Below are 19527 nucleotides of genomic sequence, written 5' to 3' on the forward strand. Positions count from 1 at the left end.
CTGCCACTCCCGGTGACGCAATGGTTAAGTGCTCAGATGCTAACCAAAACGTCAGTGATTTGAACCACCAGCTGCTCCACAAGAGAATGACGTGGCAGTTTGCTTCCGTAAACAGTACAGCCTTGGAAACCCTGTGGGGCAGCTCTACTCTGTCCCATAGCGTCGCTAAGAGATGGAATCGTCTTGACAGCAATAGGGAATCTGCCATTCCTGGTCAGCCACCCTATTCTGCTCTCCAGGGGCACTCTGCAGCCAGGGACTGAAATTGCTGTAAAGGTCCCGCCACAGACAGGGCAGTGCTCTTCACTGCAGTTGGCCTCTTCAAAGACAACCAGGAGATCTGTCAAAAGTGCAAACTCATCACGTGTCATTGGAAAGGGACTCCAGAGTCAGATGATCAAAGTCTTCTTGCAGCACCTCCACCTGTCTCTGTGACCATGCGGCCAACCCCGGCTAGAGCAGTGGCACAGCATGGCCGGAGGGCATGGACATGGGTCAGCTACCGGGTTTGAATCCCAGCTCCACCACTTATTAGTGGTATGGTTTTAAGTAGGCAACTTAACTTCTTTGTGCCTCAGTTTCCTCACGTGTAAAACGGGGATAATAATCTTCGGGGTGTTGCTGCCAGCACTCAGTGAGTTAATGTGTGCCTCAGTTTCCTCACGGTAAAACGGGGTTAATAATCGTCAGGGTGTTGCTGCCAGCACTCAGTGAGTTAATGTACATGATGGATTTGGGTCCATAGTCAGGGTGATACAGTGTTTGTACTTATTAATATTTGAAGATACTGAGATAACACCAGAGTCTAAATTCAAGGCCCTGTCTGTAGTAACTTCCTGTATTGGATGGGCCCTTGAGAGGAGAGCCCCTTCAGACCTTTTCTCTCTGGCCGCTGGGGAGTCAACAGCGTTTCTCTTCCGAGGCTCATGTGAAGAAAACACAGCCACTGACCCAGGATCCTGGGGCGGGGTAGGGGTGGCAGCCCTGCCTCCTCCCCTCTGGGGCTTGCCTCGGTCCCTGTAGGATGGGAAGACCAAGGTTCTTAAAGCTCTTCCATTCTACAGCACTCCTGGAAGTCCAGCTTGTACTGACACCGCAGGGGTGTAGCGATGTCCTCGGGTGCCCAGGGACAGTCATTAAGTTGCGTACTCCCCCAATTTCAAGATAAATAGACATTGAGAGCGGAGAGGCAGCAGCAGAGACGCCTTCCCCCCTCTTGTCTGCTGCCCAATCAAGTGCCTTTCGTATTTGTGGTGCCTCTGAATGTCATTCTGAGCTTCATCTGGCACCCCCCTGGGACTTGCACCTGGGGCAAGTGCCTCTCTCTGCGCCCCCCATGCCTCTATGACACAGGGATGAATTCTTCCCCAACTCTGCGAAGGAGCCTCCTCAGGGACCGGCTGCCAGCTAGGATGCTGCTGGCAAGTATGAGGTTACAGTGAAGGAAGGCATCTGGGTAGTCTAGGGGCAATGAGCAGGGCTTTGAAGTGCCGTGGACCTGAGTTCAAATCTTGACCCCACCATCCAACCTCTGTGTGACTTTTAGCAAATGATTTCCCTCTCTGAGCCTCAGCTTCCTTATCTGTGACATGCAGGTGCCACCTCACGAGGTGATTGTGAGGATTAAACAAGATAACCTGTGTAAAGCTCCAACTGGTACATAGTAGGTGCTCAGTAAACACTTGTTGACAATACCTTAGTGATTAGTATTCTTATCACCCCAGTCGGCTCTGTTTGAAGGTTTGTTGTGACCAGGGCAGTTAGACCCGGAACACACGAAAAGACCAGGTCACATCAGAGCATGCTAGGAGGGCTGCGAAGAAAATAAACTGGAGTGGTGGGTGAGTGCGCACCTGGGGTGAGAGGGAGGGAGCATTACTCATTGTAGAATGAGAACCCCACATGCACAGCACAAAGGTATAAAGTGAAAACTGTCTCCCACGGGGTTCTAGAACAGGAAAAAAGGAATCTGTTGGGAGAGAAATCAGAACAGTGGTTACCCAGACGGGGAGGCTGAGGGCTTGGGAGACTGACTCAAAGAGGCAAAGGGAAGTCCCTGGAGTGATGGAAATGTTTGAGGTGGTGGTATCACAAGTGGATATGTTTGTCCGAACTGTTTCGTCCGAACTGTTTGAACTATCCGCTTTAAATCTGTGCATTTTATTGTACATAAATTACACCCCGATATGGGAGAAAACAGTTTAAAAAAAAAACTTGGTCTCCTCTCTGCTGCCCCAGCCATTGCAGCTCCCCTCTCTAGAGGCAATCTTGTTACAGTTTCTTTTGTGTCCTTGTCTGGGGCTCTTGTAGGCATTGTTTAAAAGCACAAATACTAGAATATTAACATGCAATTTTACATTTTGCGTTTTTTACTTAGTAATGTATGTTCCATGCCACTTCACACACAGCTGCCGCCTTTTAACTGGCTGCATAGTATTCCACTGGCTGAAGGTGTTACTATCTTTAACCAGTCCCCCTTGGTGACCATGTAGGTTGTTCCCCTGTCTTCTGCTATTACAAGCAGCACTGTAATGAATGTTCTTAAATATACGTTGTTTTGTGCACTCGGATGTGTATCTGTGGGATGCAGTCCAAAAAGTGGAATTGCTAGGTTAGAGGATATGTGCATTTAGGTTTCTGATATGTTTTTTGTTTGGGAATTGCTCTTCGTAGAGATTAGACCGATTTATACCACTGGCAGAGTATGGGAACGCCTGTTGGCAGAGGGGTGACACTAGAGAAGGTGCCGACACTGAGACCTGCATCATGAGATGGCCCTGGCTATTGACACATCGGGGGAGAATTCCAGGCAGCGGAACTGCAGTGCCAAGGCCCCGAGGAAGCTGGCGGGGCATGCGGCCGGAGGGCCGAGGGCTCCATGGTGTAAAGTGAGGGCAGAGGATCAGGCACGGCCAGGTCATTTGGGGAATTGTGGGTGTGGGGAGGAGACGAGATTTTAGTCTAAAAGCTCCAAGAAGCCACTGACTGGGGCGGGTGTGGGGTGGGCCCGGGTGGGTGTAACATAAGCTGATGGACATTGTTAAAAGATCCCTGTGGCTAGGAGGTGGGGGCAGAGGGCAAGAGTGGAGGTGGGGAGACCAGCGAGGAGGTGAGTGGTGATGGGTTTGGTCCCTGGTGGTGGTGGTGGAGACGGAGGTGGAAGGGAGGGGACCAACCAAGACCAATTGCCGTCAAGTTGACTCTGACTCAGGGCGACCCCACGTGTATCAGAGTAGAGCTGTGCTCCATAGGGTTTTTTTTTCTGAAGTTTATCACCAGGCCTTTCTGCCAAGGTGTCTCTGGGTGGACTCGCACCTCCAACCTTTCGGTTAGCAGCCAAGTGTGTTAACCGCTCGCACCACCTACGGACTCAGCTTCATGGCACTTCTGAGAAGCAGAGCAGACAAAGAAACCTCTTGCCCAAGGCCCCCTACAAAGGCCAGGAAGAGGCATGCCCCTGAGAACTTTCCAGTCTCCTGGGAAGATAAAATTCTCTTCCAGGAAGCTAGTAATCAACAGTTTAGAAACTTAAGCTTGGGGGTAGAGATAGCAGGTTGCAAAATCTGAGACCTGAAGGAAAATATTGACAGATCTGGCCACATAAATATTTGAAGCTTGTATCACAAACACACACAGAGACACGCACACAGACACACACACACCCAGTAAGAACGTGTTGAACAATGAGCAACAGAGCTGAGACAGAACAAAGTATTACCATTCAGGCTTTATAAATGGCTCCCAGGAATCAATAGGAAAAAGGCAGACAGTTGCTGGACAAGAGAATATCCATTGGCAAGTCCCAGAGAGGAAGTTCTAAAGACGAGAAACATTTGGAAATACGCTTCGTCTCGTTAGGAATCAGGAAAATGTAAATGAAAATAGCCTGGTCCAGGACAGAGGGCAATCAGTCAAATACAGCCCCCCAGGGGACGCTGGGCAATGTCGGGAGACATTTTTGGTTGTCGAAACTGGGGGATGGGGAAGGGCATGCTACTGGAATCTAGTGGGTAGAGGCCAGGGATGCTGCTGAACATCCTACAATGCATGGGACAGTCCCCACAGCAGAGAATGACCTGGCCCCAAATGCCGACAGTGCTGAGGCTGAGAGCTGCTCTCTTCGCCATTTCTGCTTGAGGACTCCTGACGGGGGTGCTTCCGGTGAAACCTCATCACTCCTGGCACATAGATGAGATGAGCACACATCCTCAACACACCGCCTATGCGCAAGCATCTTCAGGTGAATTACTGAAGGTATAATGCTGCCACTTAGTGGTTCTAGCCACTTTATCCTATAAACCTCAGTTTCCTGGTCTGTGAAATGGGCATGGTAACAGCACCTACCTCAGTCAGAAGCTGTGGGAGTGAGCGAGATGCTAGGTACCCAGTGCTCCAGTGGGGGGCAGCACACAGATGGGGGAGCCCCTTAGTGGGGTGCTGTGAGAGTGAACAAGATGCTGGGTGCCCAGTGCTCAGTGGGGGGCAGTGCATAGAAGGGGGGCCAATTAATGGGTTATCGTGCAGGCTCGAGACCAGGTTTTGGGTACCAGCTGGGATACGTTGTAAGAATTAACTGAGTTCATTCTTAGAACAGTCCCTGGCAGGTAGGGAGTGCTGGTGTGTAAGTGTTGGTTGTCATTATTATTGTTATCGGTTTTTGACAATCAAACAGAGGCATTTGGTGGAACAGGGACGATGTCGTCTATTTCCTTCCTCCCATGAACCCAAGGCCATGAGGGTTTCTCTGCACCCTACTCTCTCCTTCTCTTCCGCTATCTGCCCTGGCTCCATCTTTATTCCTGGGAGCCAGTTGGAGACCAGGGTGGGGGCAGCATTTCGGAGGGAATTCAGAAGCTCCACAAACGCTTTTCAGAGGCTCAGCTTCCATCCCCAACCCCCACGTTTATCTTCCATCCACCTATGGACAGGCTCAGCTGCCCACCTGCCTGCCTTGTACCCACACACACGCCCACCCCACAGCGGCCTCAGGAGGCTCTTTCTCCAGAGTTGCTTGCCTCTATAAGGTACCTCCTGGCGGCCTCAGCCAGGGCTGGTGGAAGTATGTAGGTGGTGAGGGGCCATTTCAATTAAAACACCCTCTGGATGCCTCACAAAAATTCGTGAATCATCTTTACCTTGTAAAACCCCACTGGAGTTAGCCGGGGGTGGAAACAAGCTTTGTGGCCCTTAAAAAAAAAAAAAAAAAGTTTAGTCTCTGATCCCAGGTCATCTAGAAAAGCAATTGCCTACATTGGAGAACAGGAAGAGCCCGCTTCCAAGTTTAATTACTGTGCAACCCATGACAACTTAATTGACCTCTCTGGGTCTCAGTTTGTTTTTTTTCTTCAAATGAATATTTTTTTGTAATTATGGAGGAATACTTGTCCATCACAGCATTTGTATTGCTTCAAAAATAAACCTGAGCTCATATTGTATATCGTTTTACATCTGGCTCTTTTTACTATATCTTATTTTGAATATTTTCTTTTATCAATAAAAATAAATCAGTAACTATTCCTCAAAATCATATTCATAGTGGCCATATTACTCATAAGTCACCGTATAACTGGGCTATGGACTATTTAACCTGCCCCTAACCCTTGTCCATTTGAGCTTGCACCTCAAGGAGGTGAAAGAGACGCGGGTGTGCCGTGAAGTTCAACGAGAGGCTCCAACCTACCTATCTGTCTGCTCATGTGGGCCAGCAGTTCTTAAAGATGTCAAAGGCTGGAGTAGGACCTAAACATCTCCCTGGCCTGGGCAGGAAGGGGGAAGAGTGCTGTGTATTGTGTGATAACTACAGGGTAGGGGCCTCCCCGATCTCCACTCCCATGCCTGGCTTTGAAAGATTGGGTGTCAGGAAACTTCCGTCCACCCTGCCATCCTGGGAGACAGTTGGGGCTCCCCAAGGAGCTGTTTGTTCTTCTCAAACAAAAGCCAGGGCCCTCTGCTCATCTGGTGCTCTGCCCATCAGCCGGGCGGCAGTCTGCAGAGGCACACCAAGGGCATCCTGCTACTGGCTTCAACTCTTCTAGGGTGGTCCTGGGAGGCTGCAGAGCTGGGCAGCAGGACCCAGTAATGTGGGCTACTGTGAGCAGGGGCTTCTATCTGCCTCCTTACACCAAGTTTCTTTTAAATTCATCACTCTCTTCATTTAAATACTTAAAAAAAAGTTAAACAGAACACAGTTTGCTTTAAGGAAGGCTTGTTGTCATTGTTAGGTGCTGTCGAGTCGGTTCTGATTCATAGTGACCCCACGTACAACAGAATGAAACGCTGCCTGGTCCTGTGCCATCCTTACACAACTCTGAGAAGGTGTCCCTCAGTCATTCCTTCATTCAGCCAATCAACTTAATTAACCAATGTTTATTGAGAACCTCCTGCTTGGTGGGGGCTAGTGGTGGCTCAGTGGTAGAATTCTTGCCTTCCATGCGGAAGATCCACGCTTGATTTTTGGCCAATACAGCTTATATGCAGCCACCACCCATCCGTCAGTAGAGGTTTGTGTGTCACTATGATGCTGCAGGAAACCCTGGTGCGGTAGTGGTTAAGTGCTACAGCTGCTAACCAAAAGGTCGGCAGTTAGAATCCACCAGGCGCTCCTTGGAGACTCCATGGGGTAGTTCTACTCTGTCCTATAGAGTCACTATGAGTTGGAATTGACTCGATGGCAGTGGGTTTTTTTTTTTTAATGACGCTGAAAGCAAAGATGTCACCTTGAAGTTTCAGCCTCCTCATAAGTATGTGAAAGCTGGACAACGAATAAGGAAGACCAGAGAAGAATTGACGCCTTTGAATTGTGGTGTTGGCAAAGCACTTCGAATATGCCATGGACTGCCAAAAGAACAAACATATCTGTCTTAGAAGAAGTGCAACTTAGAAGCAAGGATGGCGAGACTGCGTCTTACATACTTTGGACATGTTTTCAGGAGAGATCATCCCTGGAGAAGGACATCATGCTTGGTAAAGTACAGGGTCAGTGGAAAAGAGGAAGACCCTCAACAAAATGGATTGACGCAGTGGCTGCAGCAATGGACTCGAGCATAACGATTGTGAGGATGGTGCAGGACCGGGCAGTGTTTTGTTCTGTGGTACATGGGGTCACTATGAGTCGGAACCGACCTAACAACAACATGATGCTGAACAGGCTTCAACGGAGCTTCCAGACTAAGGCAGACTAGGAAGAAAGGCCTGGAGATCTACTTCCGAAAATCAGCCAGTGAAAACACTGTGGATCACAACAGTTTGACCCACAAACAATTATGGGGAGGGCGCAGGACCAGGAAGCATTTATTCTGTTGTACATGGGGTCACCATGAGTAAGGGGCCAGTCAACTAACACCACAACAGCAATGCTACCTGTTGAGGTTCTGGGCATATAGCCATGAGCAAGATACACCCTGTGGAGCTGAGATTGCTGTGGAGGACACAGACAATTAACAAGGGGACAGGTGATAAGTTCTCTGGAGGATCTTATCTAGGGGGTCAGGAAGGGCTTCTCGAGGAGTAGCCTTGGAGCTGAGCCCTTGAGGCCAAGGGAGTAGCATGGGAAGGCCTGGGAAAGGTGTTGCAGGCAGAGGGCACAGCCTGTGCCAAGGCTTAAAGTAGACGCCAGCCTTGGAGCAGGGAGAAGGCGGCGTGGTGCAGGCTGGGCGGGTAGGCAGGGAGGCAGGAACTTGGATCCTTCTCCTGGCTCTGCTTTTCACCTCTGGGTGATCCAGGCAAGTCGTGTGACCTGGGTGGCTCTGAGTTTGGTCTCACCAGGGTGAGAAGAGGGAGTGGGCTCCGTGCTTTCTCAGCCCAGGGTGCAGAGAGCCTAGTTAGCAGGTCAGGCTCCTTAGACATCACTCCCTCTTATACATAAACTCACATTCCTCATCCTGGGCTATTTTGCCACTTCCTTTCATGCTAAACCAAAGGAGCAATTTTGGAAACTCCTGTAAGCAAATTAAGCCCTGACTGGCATTTGAGCGGATAAAAAAGAGCCCTAAGTGAGGGACTCAGGCATAAAAGCCACCCAGCCTCGAAAGCCCATGACATTAAATTTAGAAGCTTCACCTCCAAATGAGGTGAAATTGCAGGTTCCTTCTGGCTGGCGGGAGGAGCAGCCGCAGGTCAGACCGGGCCAGCGGTGAGCAGGACAGATTTAGCAGGAATGGGCTTTGCTTCCTCGGGCCACGCTCAGGGAAGAGGCCTGGGACAGCTCCGGTGTCGGCGGAGCAGCTGACTGTCTGAGAGGCTCCTTGGTTGGCCTGCCCACCTGCCCTCTCCAGCTGGGTCCAAGCAGCGGGTCTAAGCGAGTACTGCCCCAGGCACCAGCCCAGAGAGGCAGCGAGGGACTCGGAGTGGGAGAGGTGACCTGTCTGCTGAGGAAGGTTTGCTAGCTGCATGACTTCTGTCCCTCCCTTCTCTGCCCAGGGGTCTGGTGGGGTTTCTGACCTGTCTTCCACAGCCTGCAGGGTGACAGCTGCCCAGGGCTTCCCTGAGCCCCCAGAGCATCCCTCCCCATTACCCTCTGCCTCTCCAGGGACTTCCTAAACCTGCGTGCAACCCAGCAGCTAAAGAGTTAACCCCTGCCACTTTTGGGGGCAAAGACTTCAAGACCCTATTCCTCTGTTCTAAGTGGTCAGTGCCCCTTGCTGTGCCAGTGATTAGCCGTTATGAATACCACCCTTGGTCACAGGTGACAGATACTCAGGGTCTCACCCTGGCTCTCCCATCCCTTATGCTCCAGGGAGGCCAGGTTTCACAAGAAACCCAGCTGGGTCAGCCTAAGAGTCAATGAATGATCAGCTCCGCAGGGCTGAGCCAGGAGGGGGCGCTGCTGGCTGGAAGCTGCCTCTTCCAGCAGTTGTGCTGTCTAGGAATGGCTGGCTAGCCCAGAAGGGCAGTCAGTGACCTGGGCTCCCAGGTCCTGAAGCCTGCAAGGCATGGGGCTTGATTTTTCTCAGCCACCTCTTACCCCCCGCCCCCCGCCCCCCCATTGCTACCTTTCTAGTTTAGCAGGTCCCTCCACAAACCTTCTTCCGTGGTGAAGGGACTGAGGTCCCCTACCCCCAGCCTGGGTCTAGTTCCTGGGAGGTTTATGTGTGTGTCCCCTTGGCACAGCCCCTGGGGAGGCAAGTGCAGCCTAGCGTTATGGGACCAGGCTTTAGAGTCCGACATGCCCACGTTAAAATCCTGGTTCTGACATTTTCTACCTGTGTGACTGGATAAGTCATTTCCTCTCTCTGAGCCTCAGTTGCTTTATGTGCAAAATGGGGATAATCTGCCTTGTAGGGTGTTAGAATTCAATGAATTTTTATTCCCTTGGAGAAGGTAGTAGGAAACCCTGGTGGCGCAGTGGTTAAGAGCTATGGCTGCTACCAAAAAAATCGGCAGTGCGATTCCATCGGGTGCTTCTTGGGAACCCTGTGGGGCAGTTATACTCTGTCCTATAGGGTTGCTATGAGTCAAAATTGACTCAGTGGCAACGGGTTTGTTTTTTTTGGTCTGGAGCATGTAATAGAGTGCTGGCTCCTCATCATCAGTCAATAGCTGCAGCATTTGTAAATAAAGTTTTATTGAAACACAGCCATGCCCACCGTTTACATAACACCTGTGGCTGCTTTTGTTCTTAAATGGTGGAGTTGAGTAGTTATGACAGAAGGAGAGACTTCCGGTGCAAAGGCAAAAATATTTACCGTCTGGCTCTTTAGAGAAAACATTTGCTGACCTCTGCCTTAGAGTCTAGCACATAGTGGTTATTATCACTGCTGCTGCTGCCATTGTTATTATTTCACTGCCTGCATCTTGGGCCTGGTGAGGTGGGGGAAGCAGCCTCAGCCTCTCATTCACTGTTCTTTCATTCCATAAATACGTGTTTCGAGTCTTCCATGTACCAGAGAAGAACACAACAGGCTCCTGTCCACAGGGAGCGCCCAGTGTCCTGGGAACAACAGACAAATTACCACTCAGTCCGCTATAACTAAAAGGAGTCAGGGGGCTGTGGGTGCCCAGGGGAGTTTTCTGACACAGCCCCGGGGAAGTCCAGGAAGGCTTCCCGGGGGAGGTGACATCTGTACTTCAATCTGGAAGATGAGGGTGAGCCAGGAAGTCAATTCTTGTGTGGCAGCTGGCGTGCAGGAGAGAGCCAGACCTCAGTTATAAAATGAGGGTCACTGAGCCAGTCTCTTCACCCCCAGAGCCTCTCTTTCCTGCTCGGAAAAGTGGGCCACTGAGCCTCACAGCATTGTCGTCAGCAATATACCTGCAGTTAGGTCCTGGCACATCGAGAGGCTGAACCAAAGCCTAGTTCCTCTCCCCACTTCTCCCTCCTCTCATAGCCCAGCAGGGAAATGGTGGGTTTGTTTTCAGTGAACTGCCTGGAAGGTGGCGGGAGGGGCTGTTCTGCACTGTCCTTCCTCACCAGTACGCTGCGTGAAACTCCAGGAATACCCCAGATGGCAGGGGTGGGTGGCGGCTGAGGTGGGGAATACAATGGGGGGACAGAGGGTGGCGTGGGAAGGGGCAGGGGGAGCCGTCTCCAGCACCGAGCTCCTCCGGTCAGTCTGTTGGTCAGTCTGTTTCCGTCTCTGCTGACTTTGGCCTCTTCCCCCAGGGCCACATCCCGACCACTGACCTGGGAATCCAAGTGGGACGGCTGCCCCTCCCTGCCCACTCCTAATTCCCTTGCCCACCTTGGCTGGTCGGTGGAGCAGTTTGAGAGGGTTCCCAGGGCCACCCGAGCCTGGGCTGACGGCGGTGGAGGCAGCTGTGTGCTAGTCAACGTTGAGCAGCCAGCAGGCAAAAAACCCCGATTGTAGTTTTGCTAATTTTCATGGTGTAGATACTCCACTGTGGCTGATTTCAAGCTACCAACATGATGTCACACGGCTCACAAAATTCTTGAAAATTTAATAAGTGACTCTGAGCTGATACGAGGTGGCTCCAGCACAGCATAAGTTGGGGGGGGGGCGCTGTGGGGACCTCCCCGTGGGGCTGGAGTGAACTCCCCGGGTGCGGACCTCCCTGACACCAGGTGAGACCACAGACAGTAAAAAGAGCTGCATCTGCATCAAACCTGGCTCTGCAACTTCCTAGGTGGGGCTTCTTGGTCGAGTACTGCCACTCGGAACCTCAGTGTCTCCATCTGTCGAATTAGGTTAGTACTGGCTCCTACTCCAAAAGGGGCTGTGTGGGTTTAATAAGATAATTTACCTAAAGCATTTAGGGCAGGGCACTCAGTAAACAGTGCTCCGTTCAGAGGCTACCTCAACTTCCCATCTGTGTACTGTGTTGCTGTTTGCGGGTTTATAGCAAGTTACAGCCCCTGGTGCAGGGCTTGCCACACAGCAAGTGTTTGTCACCTTCTTCAGGGCTGGAAGTCGCTGGGGCCCAGGCCACTCTGGCTCACCTCCATGGTTGGGGTCTTGGTCAGCCACTTGCACAGAGTCACTTACTCTTGCTGAGTGTCTCTCGTGCACCATGTTCCATCAGAACATGGTCGCCTGAGTCCCTGCAATGGCTTCTGAGGGAGGCCCTTTTCTGAATCTGCATTTTACAGATGTGACCACTGAGGCCCACGGCCAGTAAGTGGCACAGCAGGATTTGAACCCAGGTCTGGTTTTCTTGTTTCCAATGTTCCTCCTTTGTGCAGTGCACATGGGGCTAAGGGACAAAGGGTATATGGGAGGGGAAGGCTTATGGGGTCTCCCACATCAGCTAGGGGGCTCAGAGCGAGGACTGCCGAGCCCCTAGAGGGGGCAAGTTAAAAACAGGGTAAGCAAAAGCACAGTGAGCTACCCTTTTAAACTTGCTAGGATGGCTATTTTAAACAAAAGTGAAAATAACAAGTGTTTGTGAGGGCGTGGAGAAACAGGAACTCTTGTGTGTGACTGGTGGGAATACAAAATGATACAGCTGCTGTGGAAAACAGTTTGGCCATTCCTTAAAAAATTAAACATGGAATTTACCATATGACCAGCAATTCTATTCCTGGGTATATACCCAAAGGAATGGAAAACAGGGACTCTAATAGATACTTGTACACCAGTGTTCATTGCAGCGTTATTCACAATAGCTAGAAAGTGGAAACAGCCCAAGTACCCATCAACAGATGAATGGATAAACAAAATGTGGCATCCACTTGCAACAGAATATTATTCAGCCATAAAGAGATAAGAAGTTCCGATGCATGCTGCAAGGTGGATGAAACTTGAAACATTGTGCTGAGTGAAAGGAGCCAGGCACAAAGGGACAAATATGGTATAATCCTGTGTCTTAGTCATCTAGTGCTGCTATAACAGAAATAACACAAGTGGATGGCTTTAACAAAGAGAAATTCATTCCCTGACAGTTTAATAGGCTGCAAGTCCAAATTCAGGGTGTAAGCTCCAGGGAAAGGCTTTCTTTCTCTGTCAGCTCTGGAGGAAGGTCCTTGCCATCAATCTTCCCTTGATCTGGGAGCATCTCAGCATAGGAACCTCAGGTCCAAGGGACTCGCTCTGCTCCTGGCACTGCTTTCTTGGTGGTATGAGGTCCCCCTGTCTCTCTGCCCATTTTTCTCTTTTATATCTCAAAGAGGTTGGCTTAAGACACTATCTAATCTTGTAGATCTCATCAATATAACTGCCACTAATCCATCTCATTTCATCATAGTGATAGGATTTACAACGCATAGGGAAATCACATAAAATGGTGAACAATCACACAATACTGGGCCTCATGGCCCAGCTAAGTTGACAGATATTTTTTGGGGGACACAATTCAATCCATGACATCCCACTTATCTGAAATGTCTAGAAGAGGCAAATGCATAGAGACAGAAAGTAGATTGGGGGTTACCAGGGGCTGGGAAGACAAGGGAATGGGGAGCTATTGCTTTATGGGTTCAGAGTTTCTGTTGGGGTGTTGAAAAGTTTTGTAAAGAGATGGTGGTTGATGTTGTACAACATTGTGAATGTAACTAATGTCACTGAGATGCATACTTACAAATGGTTAGAATGGCAACTTTTATGTTATATGTACTTTACCACAATACAATTTAAAAACATACAATGCCAAAACCCAAAAATAACAGAGGGCAGGACTGGGCACTGGGCAGATGTGGCTCAACAGAGAAAGTTGTTCTGGGCAGGTCCATAAGGGGGTTGGTGGAGTGGAGCTTTCATAGGTTTGGCCTAGGCAGTGGGGTCCCTGGAATCCCAGGATTGACATCGCCCTGGCTGAGGGGCAAGGTATGAAACTGAAGCAGGAGAGATTTAGGCTAGATATGGAGGAGAACTTTCCAGCTGCACATGCTGGAAGACGCTGGGCTATAATCCAAAGGGATACGGTGGCATTTTTCCAATCTGGAGATGGTTTGGAAAAAAGAGAAGACGGCCAGGGTTCTGGGCCAGCCTCCCTGCAGCTGTGATCAGAGACAGAGAGATGGATCAGCGGATGCCAGCAGTTTGCCTCCAAACCCTCCCATGGCTCGCAGTTGCTCTTCCCTAGTGGCAAATCCAAACCCCTCCCTGGGGCTACCAAGGCCCCTCACGACCCACACTCCGCCGGCCCCTCCAAGCTCGTCTTGAGCCACTGCCTAAGCCTCTGAACTTTCTGCTTCTGATTATACTGTGTCCTCTCTCACCTCCTGGCCCTTGCCCCGTGCTGCTGTCTCTGCCTCCAACACCCATACTGCCCCTTTTCCTGGCTAACTCATTCCCAGCCTGTTGGCCTCAGCTCTTGGCTGCCTCTCCATGGCCAAGTCAGGTGATTAGTAAATCCCTAAAATCTCCTTGTATAGTTTTCTGCCTCCCAGGGGACTAGGGAGAGCCCTGGTGGCGCAGTGGTTAAGAGCTCAGATGCTAACCAAAAGGTCAGCAGTTCAAATTCACTAGGCACTCCTTGGAAACCCCATGGGGCAGTTCTACTCTGTCTTATAGGGTCACTATGAGTTGGAATTGACTCCACAGCGACAGGTTTGGTTTTTCAGGGGACTAGGAGCCCTGGAGGGCAGGCACACAGTAGGTGTTCGGAGAGGGCTTGTAGAGAGGGGAGCCTGCACTGGGTGAGCTGACAGAAAGGAGTAGCTATGGCAGGTGAGGAGTAACGGGGATTGAGGAGGCACCACCTCCCTCGTTCCAGAAGGCAGCATTGTGACAGTGGAACATAGAGACCTGGGTTCAAATTCCGCTTCTGCCACTCCCTGATCCTCAGTTTTCTCATCTGTAAGTTGTAAGGAACGAGTGGTGGTGTGAGGCTGACTTTTCTGTCCTCTCCCTGCAGGTGACGGCCATGTCGGTGAGGGTGCGGTTCCTGTCCCCTGGGGACGCAGGGGCTGTGGGGACTGTGGGTCGGAGCGCCTCCTTCGCAGGCTTCAGCAGTGCACACAGCCGGAGGATTGCGTAAGTTCTGCCCCTGCGTGGGTGTGGGGCTTGTTCGAGGGCCGGGGAAGGGCACGAACCTCCTCCTCCCTCTGTTATTCCCATCCAGGCACCCTGAGGTGCTCTCAGGCCAGGCCTGCAGCCCAGAGCAGGGAGCGGTGCATGTGGGTGTGTGTGTGAGTCTTGGTGTTGAGAGAAACCTAGGCTTTCCTGACCACGTATCATCCCACAGGCTGCTGTTTTTTTTTTTTTTAATTAATTTTTATTGTGCTTTAAATGAAGGTTTACAGAGCAAATTAGTTTTTCATTAAACAATTAATACATATATTGTTTTGTGACATTGGTCGCCAACCCCACGGCATGTCAACAGTCTCCCCTTCTCAACCCTGGGTCCCCTTTTCCATTCTTTCAGCTTTCCGGTTCCCTCCTGCCTTCTCATCCTTGTCCGTAGGCTGCTGTGCCCATTTAGTCTCATTTTATTTTACGGGCCTGACTCATCTTTGGCTGAAGGGTGAACCTCAGGAGTGACATCAACACTGAGTTAAAAGGGTGCCTGGGGGCCATACTCTTGGGGTTTCTCCAGTCTCTGTCAGACCAGTAAGTCTGGTCTTCTTCTGTGAATTTGAATTTTGTTCTACATTTTTCTCCAGCTCTGCCCGTGACCCGGTATTGTGATCCCTGTCAGAGCAGTTGGTAGCGGTAGCCAGACACTATCTACTTGTGCTGGACTCCGTCTGGTGGAGGCTGTGGTAGTTGTGGTCTATTAGTCCTTTGGACTAATCTTTCCCTTGCGTCTTTGGTTTTCTTCATTCTCCCTTGCTCCAGATGGGGTGGGACCAGTGGAGCATCTTAGATGGCTGCTCACATGCTTTTAAGACCCCAGATGCCATTCACAAAAGTAGTGTGTAGAACATTTTCTTAATAAACTATGTTATGCCGATTGAGTTATGGTCCCCAGCCCTCAGCCCAGTAATTCAGTTCATCCCACATGCTTCTGCAGTTGGTCCCTGAAGTCCATCTGCCTGAGCTAATTACTCCTACTTGGCAGATCAGAAAACTGAGGCTCATAGAGGTGGAGCCACTTAACCAAGGTCACACAGCAAAACTGGTCCAGAGTTGGGACTCGGTCTCCTAGGGACAGGGTGAGGCTGGAATGTTCTTCCTGTTTGATAGAATGGGAAATGGTGTCATCTATCCTGTGACCTGGGGCAAGTGACTTCACCTCTCTGAGCCTGGACTTCTTCATCTGAAGAAATGGGGATGGCGAGTGTCCTTACCTCACATGGATGTCATGAGGGTTAAGTGGGGTGGGTCATGGCAAGCAGCTGGCACACAGTAGGTGCTTGTAGGAGTGTTCAGTGAGGAGGAGCAGCCTCCACAGAGCCCAGCCTAGAGGTCTTCACTGACCCTCTGAGTGTTTGTCAGGTGTTGGTGGGCCTGCCTGCCGGTGGGTCCCTGGGAGGAAAATGGGCTTCAGTTCCTGGGGGCCAGCTCGAGTTAGCCCAGGCCTGCACATCTTCCTGCCCTCAGCCTGTCTGAGTAGGAGCTGCCCGGCCACTGGCTAGTTGTCCAGGGAAGCAAGCCCCTGGGGGAGCCACCTGCCAGCCGTCAGGGCTGGGGGTGGGGCAGCGTTTCGGGCTGGCATCCGGAGGAGACCCAAACATCTGCCTGTCTGAGGAGATGGAGTGGTCAGGTGGGGCTCCCAGCTGGCAGGCCAGGCCAGTGAGCCAGTCAACAACCAGCTCCCAACAGGCCACGCCCCTGCTTAAAACCCTGCAGGGGTTCTTATCCCACAGAGAACACAATTCAAACTCCTCCCAGGGCCTGGAGGCCCCTAGTGATGGCCAGCGGGGCCTCACCCTTCACCCTAGGCTCCAGGCCTTCGCCTGTACTTCACCAAAGCACCGGGACAGGCTTCCGCCTCCTCTTCATCTGCCCACCACCTGCCCAACTCCTGCTTAATCTTCCTCCAGCCTTGGCTTCAACTCCACGTCCTTGGGGTGGGCTCCTGGGCCCCAGACCCAGCCAGGCCCCTCCTTGGCCCATTCCTGAAGCCCTTCCCGAGGGTCCCGTGGTTGCACCCAGACCTGCCCAAGATGCCAGCCAGCGGTCCGCTCTCCTGGCACGTTCACCTCGTGCTGGGTCTGAGGTTTGCCAGGAAGAGGCGGCAGCTGAGGATGAAATCCTGGAATGGTCCAGCTGGAAGTACCCTTAGGAAGCCCTGATTCATCCCACAAACATTTATGGAGTACCTCCTCTGGCCCGGCCCTGTTCCAGGCTCAGCGGCCATAGCAGTGAACATAACCAACCCCAGTCGCCCTTCTGGGCTGCAGTCCTGTAGGGGCAGCAAACCATAAACAGACAATACATACTGCTGGTGGCTGGTGCTGCAAAGGAAATCAGACAAGGGAATGGGACAGAGGGCTGTTAAGCTGAGACCTGAGAGAAGAGAAGGAGGGGTGAGTACAAACCAACCGGGGACTGGCACTGTTTCTTGGCTTGACGCTTTTTGAGCTGCCTCTTCCTGGGCTTTATCTGGGTCCCCCGCCCCTTGGGGTCCCTAATCGGGGCTGCTGTGTGCAGTCATGCAGGTTGCCTGGTCAAGGAGGGCGTCCAGCCGGTATGACCCCTTTAAGCTGTGTGCCCTGGCGGGGGAGCTGGTTCACGGGCAGGGTGCCTTTTCTGGTTTGCACAGAGGCACTGCAGGGACTTTGGTGTCTGGCAGGAGGGGAGGGTCTACAGACCCTGCAGCCAGGGCTGACATCACAGGCATGCGACCTGGGCCCTTGCTCAGAAGGGTCTCGTGCTTGTTCAGTGCTTGGCTGTGACCATCAGGCAAGGTCCCCCAGGTTATGTCAGGCAAGGTCCCCCAGGTTATGTAGCTGGTCCTGCCTGCCGCCCTCCTCCAGCCAGGCCTTCGGGGCCTCTGAACTGCCCACATCCATAAGAAATGTCCCCTGCAGCCCAGAGTCAGGCCCTGCCCCTCCCTGCCTCCCTCCTGCAATTCTGTGGTGAGCGCTCTGGGCTAGGAGGGCAGAGATGTTCCTGCCCCGTGACAGCTGGGCTCATCAGCCATCAGCAAGGGCAAGAATCAGGTCCTGCAAAGTCCACATTGAGCTCAGGAATGATGGCCCTGATAGTTGTAAATATCCTTAACCCCCCGCTTTAGGGGCTCCCCACCCGAGGAATTATGATAATGCCTAGCTGGGCTGGTCTTGAGGCCCCTGCATGGCCACCATCTGGTCTCATTCCCTGCAGTCCCCTCGTCCACAGGTGAGGCAGAAGCTGCCCATAACGACAGGGAAGAAACACGTCTATTTTTAACTTCCTGTCTCTGCCTGGCTCACAGGGATCGGGACTTTTGGCTCCAGGGCTGGATGGCCTGGATTAGGTTTCAGGCCTTGCCTTCTGGCCTTATTTCCCAGGTAACCCAACCAGGTCAAAATGGCCCATTGCCAAGGCCCTCAGTGTCTGCGCAGGTCAGGCAAAACAACATGGACGGGAGAGCAGGGCTCCACTCAGATGAGGGCAGGCCCATGCCTCCTCTGTCCCCCAACTGCCCCTCCCCCTTCCTGGCACCCAACCCCCTTGACTCTGGACAGGGCTTTTTATTCAGAGAATTCACCTGGGAGGAAGTAACCTGGTGGGGGAATTCCACACGAAGGCATGAATGACTACTATAATAAGGCCATTTCCCAAGAGCTGGATTTGCAGGGATGGAGAGGCCCTGGACGCTGGTGGTGTGGAGGAATGGGGAAAAAGGGGATGAAGCGTTCCATTTGACCCTGGTTGGGCAGGGTCCTGGCCTAATTCTGCCCAGAATGACAGGCAGAGCTGCCCTTAACCCCTTTGTTGCCACTCCTCAGCCAGGTCTCTCCTCCACCATGTGGTCAGACAGTATCTTCCTGAACTAGGGACCCCGGAGAGGCAGGGCACTGTCCCCACAGCCCTGGGGATGCCTCTGTTGGGACAGCTGGGAAGTGTGGGCATGAAAACCAAGTAGCAGCCCTTGATTTCAGGAAGACGTGGCTCACACTGCACCCTGCCACGTGAGGTGGCCGAGGGCACAGACTCTGGAGCCAGGCAGCAAGTCACTTAACATGTCTCCTCACCTGTAAAAATGGGATAGTCTTCATGGACGTGTAAAGGGAGTAGATGGTCGGTTCGTGTAAAGCACCCGGAGCTTGAACTTTAGTGCTAGATGCATGTTTGTCATTGTCACTGACATCTAGTACCTGGCAGACACCAGGACAAAAGTCTAGTTCACCATGTTGCTGTAGCGGGTCCTCACCTGAAGGTGTGGGCAGGCCCTATCACTGCCCCGGCCCAGCCTGGAGCCCGGGGCCCGGGGCCTGGGGCCTGGAGCCTGGAGCCTGGGGCAGGTGGCAGATGCCGACTTGGGCCCCGCTGCCTGGCTGCCAATCCCGACTCCTACCAAGGCCTCCGACAAAGTGATTTGACAAAGTGATTTCCTAACAACACAAAGTGGACTGCCCTGGTGGCCTCACATGAGGGCTGGGTGGCATGTGCCCGTCTGGGTGCTTGTCGGTGAGCTGAGGGCTGTTTAATATTTACTGAGCCTGCCCCAGAGCTGCTAAGACATCCGCCCCCAGAGGCTGCTCCCTGCTGGCTGTAGTGACACCTGGGCCAGCCATGCAGCCTGATTTCACCATCCCCAGGCTTCCACACCTGCCTTGTTGAGTTCAGACCAGGAGCACTGGGCTCAGAACTTCTCTGGAGCAGGCTTGACCAGGTGCATCGCAGCAGGAGGGCTCAAAGGAAGCCTCCAGGTGGATGGGAGGGGGCTGGGCCAGAGGCGTGCACCTGCTTGGGACTGGGCCTCGGGGAGCCCGGAGGTGAGCATTTATCCACCCCACCTGCCTGCCTGCACCCACCCACCGGGACCCCAGCCCAGCAGGGACCCCGCTGTCCCCACAGCTACCGCCCCTCCCCTCTCTGCGGGCCTGGAGATGGCAACTGTGTGGAGGGCCGGGTCCAAGAGGTGGGTGACATTTGTGGCCTCGGGGAGGGTGAGGGGAGGAGGGAGCACAGCCCCTTCTGGGGCTTTGGAAGTGTCCTGTGATGGGTAAAGTCTGACAGTCACAGCTGGGAGTGCAGATTGCATGCCGGGGATGCACCAGGCGTGTGCCAAGGGCTTCACGCGCACAGCCTGTGCTCA

General features: G+C 52.3%; 1 protein-coding gene across 4 annotated transcripts in view; it reads left to right on the forward strand.

The window, feature by feature from the left end:
- The window catches only part of RIPOR3 (RIPOR family member 3), an 87249-nt gene that overhangs the window by 35570 nt on the left and 32152 nt on the right, over nt 1–19527 (forward strand). For all 4 annotated transcript variants that reach the window (XM_049870077.1, XM_049870078.1, XM_049870076.1 and 1 more), the window contains one exon: nt 14251–14369. In XM_049870077.1, the coding sequence (XP_049726034.1) occupies nt 14251–14369 (119 nt within the window). The remainder of the gene's footprint in view (nt 1–14250; nt 14370–19527) is intronic.

Source organism: Elephas maximus, chromosome 25 (genome assembly GCF_024166365.1).
Source record: "Elephas maximus indicus isolate mEleMax1 chromosome 25, mEleMax1 primary haplotype, whole genome shotgun sequence".
NCBI lineage: Eukaryota > Metazoa > Chordata > Mammalia > Proboscidea > Elephantidae > Elephas > Elephas maximus.